This window comes from Trichoderma reesei, assembly GCF_000167675.1.
Source record: "Trichoderma reesei QM6a unplaced genomic scaffold TRIREscaffold_48, whole genome shotgun sequence".
Taxonomy (NCBI): domain Eukaryota; kingdom Fungi; phylum Ascomycota; class Sordariomycetes; order Hypocreales; family Hypocreaceae; genus Trichoderma; species Trichoderma reesei.
In genome coordinates this window covers 1-6319 of record NW_006711195.1, presented here as the reverse complement: position 1 = coordinate 6319, position 6319 = coordinate 1, and the positions used below count along the sequence as shown (strand labels likewise).

The 6319-nt window shown below is 37.8% G+C and overlaps 2 protein-coding genes across 2 annotated transcripts; one reads left to right on the top strand and one right to left on the bottom strand.

Annotated features, from left to right (window-relative positions):
- Window positions 1–384: 384 nt before the first annotated feature.
- TRIREDRAFT_71019 (uncharacterized protein) lies at window positions 385–1403 on the top strand (the record flags this gene model as incomplete). The annotated part of the gene is made up of 2 exons (XM_006969886.1): window positions 385–598; window positions 721–1403. Coding segments are annotated over 2 exons (897 nt in total), but the record flags the coding sequence as incomplete, so codon positions are not given.
- Window positions 1404–1672: 269 nt separating this feature from the next.
- Window positions 1673–2671, bottom strand: TRIREDRAFT_71029 (uncharacterized protein; the record flags this gene model as incomplete). Its single annotated transcript, XM_006969882.1, has 4 exons — window positions 1673–1790; window positions 1896–1983; window positions 2284–2467; window positions 2582–2671. The coding sequence occupies 4 exons, from the start codon at window positions 2669–2671 to the stop codon at window positions 1673–1675; spliced, it is 480 nt and encodes a 159-aa protein (XP_006969944.1).
- Between the last annotated feature and the right edge of the window lie 3648 nt (window positions 2672–6319).

Here is a 6319-nt window from a genome sequence, read left to right as displayed (position 1 = left end):
CCTCAGGCACAGGAACAGCAGCAGCAGCAGCAGTCGTGGAACCAAGAACCGTCGTCGTCGTCGTCGAATCCCACAGCATCCGCACCCGCATCCGCGCCCGAGCCGTCGGACGCCGCCTCCTCCTCCTCGCTGTCCCTGTCCGAAGCCGAAGTCGCGCAGGTCAAGAGCGGAATCGCCTCGGCGCTGAGCGGCGTCGACGCTGCGCATCACGAGTACACAGGCGCATCGCTGTACTATGATGCTTCGACAATGGCGTCCCTGAATCCCTTTTCCCTGGTCGGTCCGTTCAAGTTTTTATGCTTTTCTTTTGTTTGCTCTTTCAAATATATATATATATATATCGATATTGGATGCAAAACCCATTTTGCTGACGCTGCATAGGCCGCCATCAACCGACTCCGAGTGTATAGACCTCCTCCGTTCCCGCTGTGGGATGCGCTGCCCGCGCGCAAGCGGGCGGCCATCCTGGTGCTCCTGTTTGCGGATCGATGGGGCGACTTGAGGGTCGTCATTACGATGCGCGCGGCCAGCCTGAGGAGTTTCTCGGGCCATGCTGCGTTGCCGGGGGGGAAAGCAGACAGTAGGGACGAGACGCCATGTATGTGTATAGAGCCCTTCAGCCCCTTGGATTGTGAAGAGAGAGAGAGAGAGAGAAAGAGAGAGTGTGTGGCGGGACAGAGACAGAGAGGAGCAACAGGCTGAACACGGACATGATTGCAGACCAGATTGCGCGACGAGAAGCCTACGAAGAAATCGGCCTCCCCATGGACGACGCACGCATCCCCAAGCCCTTCCGCATCGAGCAGCTCTGCTACCTGCCCCCGTCCCTGGCCCGCACGCACCTCGTCGTGACGCCCTGCGTCGCCTTCCTCCACGCCGACCGCACCTCGCCCGACTCGCCCCCGGCCCTGGTCGAGGACTCCATGATGCCCCGGCTCGACGCCCGCGAGGTCGCCGCCGTCTTCAGCGCCCCCTTTTACAACTTCCTCAAGGCCACCGACCTGCCGCCGCGGCCGGGCGAGACGCTGCCCCCGGGGCACTGGTACGACGGCGCCTGGACAAGCTACAAGGGCGAGCAGTGGCGCGTCCACAACTTTTACGTGCCCGTCAACAACCAGAGGGTCTCCCGGCCGAGGCGCGGCAGCGCGGCCCAGATCGAGCTGGCGGACCAGCTCGAGGCGAGTCAGGATCACGAGGGCCGGTTCAAGGTCTGGGGCCTGACGGGCAGGGTGCTGGTCGACGCGGCGAGGATCGCGTACGACGAGGAGCCCGAGATGGAACACAATCTTGATTTTGGGGATCTCAAGGTCATCAAAGTCGCGCAGGACGAGGGCGCGCTGGACGAGAGTCACGAGAATAGCCTCCCTGTGAAGAGAGACGAAGACAAGCCCGCCAAGATGTGACCGAGTCGGCTCGCTGGCGCAAGACAAAGCACGCCGCTGGACTCGGCGGCCACTCTGATGATGATTCACTTTTGCGTAATGCATAGAGCAAGACGACGACTTTTATCTTGAATTGAGTTCATAAAGACCACAGCGGATGAGTCTGTGCGGATATTGTAATATCTGTTCAGCCATATATGATAGCCAAATGCTGCATGCAAAACACGCCGTCATCGCTTGCCAACGGGAAATCCAATGCTCGTTCGAGAGGCACAGCCGACAACGTTCCTTCAATGGCAAGCATTGTCCTTTGTCGCTGACGTAGAATGGCCAAACAAGAGATAGCCGACAAAGGCCCCCAGCGAGACGGCCACCATGACCCAGCCATTGTAGGTCATGAAGACGAGCCTTGAGGATCCGCCAAGGCCACCGGTCAGAAACAACAGCCAAGGGTAACTAACACTCGGGAAGGTGTGCGGAGAGGGGAGAAGAGAAGAGAAGAGAGAGACATACATGAGCATGAAGGCGTAAAAGTTCTGAATGGCATAGAGCGTCGCCTTGATGACGTGGCCTCGCTTGCTGACGGTTTCGCGGTTCTGCCCTGAGCGGTGGAAGGCGGGTGTCTCAGTAACAATCTCTTCATCATCGCGGTAGGCATGCTCGGGGATGGCTCAAGGGCGTCTTAGCATGCGCAATTTCTTCTCTGTTTTTTTTTTCTGACTTTGCAAGAGAGGTCACTCTTTGAGGATTAGGGGTGGGGGTGGGAAGGATATTTGAGGACTTTCTCGCCGAGCTTGAAGTAGGCAGGTATTCGATTTGTCTCTTGTCGAGACTAACGGCGAGATCCGAAGCAAAGCGGAAGAAATATAAGAGGAGAGAGAGAGAAGGTATATCGACTCACTAGGAACAGTCTCCAGCCGGGTGGCCAGAGAGGCCTCGTAACGACGAGACACGGAGCGCAGAGCCTCGTATCCAATGCCGAGGAGCACGACGGCGATGAGGGAGAAGATGAGCGACGCGGTGGAGCGGACGTGCCACTGGCGGAAGACGATGCAGAGGTTGGTCGTGTCCCAGGTGAAGAGCATCTAGATAGGTAGATGGGAGGACCAGTCAGTCAGTCAGTCAGGCAGGCAGGCATTGAACAGCATCAGGGCCGAAGGGGGAACAAGCAGGAGGAGGTGGTGATGTTTCTTGCTCACATTCATGCTGCACATGTCTTGCATGCCTCCTCCGTGGCCGCCGTGGCCCTCGTGGCCCTCCATGGCGTGCATGTGGTGGCTGTGGTCCATGTTTGTATTTCGGTGAAGCGACGGAGACGTGATGATGAAGCTGGCAAGAGGGAGGAGGAGAGGGAACAAGAGGGAGAAGAGAGAGAGAGAGAGAGAAGGATGAGCAAGTTTGTCGACCTTTTGTCTCTGATCAAGCAGAGCCCGTCTGAAGCTCTGGCCGCTTGGTTGTCATAGAGAACTGTACGTACTGTAGGGAGGTACTGTACTGTAGGTACCTTCCTAGCAGCCCGGGGGGGGTTTTTTATAAGGGGTGTGGTTATTATTTTAGCGCTGTTATAACATTTTTTTCTATAGCATGATAGTATTTTTAGTTACTAAGGGCTATTTAGCTTAAGATAGGGTATAAAATTATTTTCTTAGCCTGTTTAGCTTTATGCATGTAAAATTACTATAAGCTAGTAAGCGTTTTCTTTATTATAGCACTAACCTTATATCTATACTGCTTATTATAAATATTCTACAGCTAGATACTATAATAATATTAATTAAAGAAAAAGCGCTAACTGTAAATGCCTTATAATAAAAGAATTATATTATATAAAAAAACTATAATTATAATATAAAACTATTATAGTGCTAGTAAAGCGCTTATATATATTATTAAGAGCTAATATAATTATATAGGCTAAGCTTTTATTTATAGTTCTTAATTCCTCTTTATAATAATTATTATAAATGCAGTATTATCCCTGCTTTATTTATCTTTCCTAGTTTATTAGTAATTATAATAATTATATAAGTAATAACTTTACTTTTCCTTATATTACTAATTACTAATGCTTTTTTATAAAATATAATTCTAACTATATAATAATTTTTAGGCCTAGTTTTTAAGTTATCCTCTTTAGCCCTGGCTTTATAATTATGCCTTAATAGCTTTATAATTACTACTGTTATCTCTTATACCTAGACTGTTAAGGCTGCTTTACTATTAGCTGCCTTTAAGGTAAAGAAGTATAATTTTAAGACCTAGCGCTATAAAATGCAGTAATGCTTAAGATAGCTTCTGCTGCCTTTAAGGTAAAGAAGTATAAGCTTAAGACCTAGCGCTATAAATAGTAATAGCCTTATTTATTTTTTATACTTAAGGTCTAGATATTTTATATAATATATTTTTCTTATTTTCTATTTATGCATTTTCTTAAGGTTAGAATAAAAAAAGACAGTTAAGAGTCTAGATATCTTATATAGCATATTCTTTTTATTTCTATTTATGCGCCTATATTATAAAGTTATTTTAAAGTTAAAATAAAAAAAAAAAGTAAAGCATTATATATATATTTAGATTAAAAAGAGCTTAGACCTAAGTATTTTAGTATATAGATAAGGAGCTGCTATTATTAAGACACCTTTATAATAAGATATTAGAAAAGAATTATTTATACTTACTTTATAAATAATAAACTAGATATAAATATCTTATATAAAGATAGATATTTTTATATTATTTTAAAATCTAAATATAAAATTTACTTTTAAATTAGTGTATTTAAAATAAAGTATTAGCTTTAGTAATAGTTTTTTTTATAGTATTAATATAAAAAAATAAAATAAAGTTATTATAAAGTGTAAAAATATATAATATAATTAAAGTATAGCTTAATAAATACTATTAGCTATTTAGTTATAAATACTTAGAGGAGGAATATTATGCCCTCTTAATATAAACTTTTAAAACTGCCTATAATATATAACCTATACCCTTTTTAAGAAATACCTATTTTAAGTAAGTATAATCCTGTCTTAGTTTATTATTCTATTTATAAAGTAAAGCTTAAGATATTTTTATACTTTATATCTTTTTTTAATTCTTATTTTATATTTATAATTAAAATTAGCAGTTAATCTTTATAATATATATTTAGTATAATAAACCTCCTTAAATTTTAAAATTACTATTTATTATTCTTAATAACTATATACTTAATAAATATATCTAGGTCCCTAGCTTACTCTTAAAAGAGTTAATATGCCTTTAAGTAATTATTTATTATTAGTAGGCGCTTAGGCATATTAATAAATATTTAGAAATTAAAGCTTATTATAATAGCTGCATTTTTAATAATATCTTACTTTATATTTTTTATATTTTAAAGGGGATTAGTTATTTACTGCTTTTTTACTTAATATAGAACTGCAGTATTTTAAGCAGCTTATTTACTTATTATAATAGAAAATATTAGCTTAAACCTAGTATAAATTAAATATAAGACTTATTATATTTCTCTTAGCTAATATAAATATTCTTTTTACTAGTCTTTTTTTTACTAGCCTTATTATTATCCTAGCTAGCGCTAGTACTCTCTTTATTAATATAAGTATTATTATTACTATTAAGAGTGTTATTAATACTATTAGCATTTATCTTTTTATTAAAATTACCTTCTTTATTACTATCCCCTTCTTCTTTTTTTTTATTATTATTATCCTCTTTTTTCTAGTCTTTTTTAGCATCTTCTATCTCTTTAACTTTATTATTACTCTCTTTACTTTTAGTAACTTTACTTTTTATAATTCCTTTTTATTTTTTTACTAGCTTATACACTTTATATTATTACTTAAGTAAGCTAGTGCTTTTTTTAATTATATAAATAGTTAGTGCTACTTTAGCCTTATTATAGTCTCCTTATTTATCCTTTATAAAATAATAAAAAAAAAGAAACTTTTTTACTTTAAGAACTAATTTATTTATTAATAAATAAATATAAAGCGCTTAATTAGGCTTTAAAATAAACTTAAATGCAGATTATTAAATAAGACTTGCTATTTAAGGATAAACCTTTATAAACTTCTTTTAGTTTTTTAAAAGTTTATCCTTTTAATAGCCTTTAACTGCTATAAGTATATTAATAAATTATATAATATCTAGTTTATTTTTTAAGTTAGTAATTTTAGCTTTATAAGTATTATTTAATATGCAGTACTAGTAGTTATTTTTATAAATAAACCTAGATTTAGTTACCTTTCCTTTTCCTTTTATAGCTAATACTATTACCTTTATTTACTTTACTTACTATTATGCTATTTACTATAAAAATTAATTAGCTATTACTTTAAATATAAGTTACTATATAAGAATTAAAATATACTGCAGTAGTTATAATAACACTTTTTACTAAGCTTAATAAAAATAAACTAGGTTATAATAAAAGGAGAAGTCTAGGATTATAATAAAAAGCAAGGGCAAGAGCATAAATATAAATAAGGAGGTTAATAAAAAAAAAAAAATAGCTAGAGATATTTAAGGAAAAATAAAGATAGTTATTAAAGAAAAAGGTTAAAGAAGAAGTTAGGTAAATAAAAGAGAAGAGGTAAAGTTAAAAAAGCAGAGTGGTAAATGCTATATAAAAGCTATAGCTTAGGTATATATAACTTATCTTTATTTACTCTCTGTATAATAAAGCATACTTAAATAAAAATTATAACCTAGTATAAAATTTCTTTTAAGTAAGAAATAATTACTATAATTTATATATAGCATCCTATAGCTAAATAACTACTTCTTTATTTTAAATATAAAAGATTATAATAAGCTAATAAATAGATTATAAAGATAGACTAGTGTATTAATATATTAACTAATATAAAGTTCGGATATAGGCTATTCAAGATCATATCCACCTACGTGTCAAGAAGGTACCGAGCTCA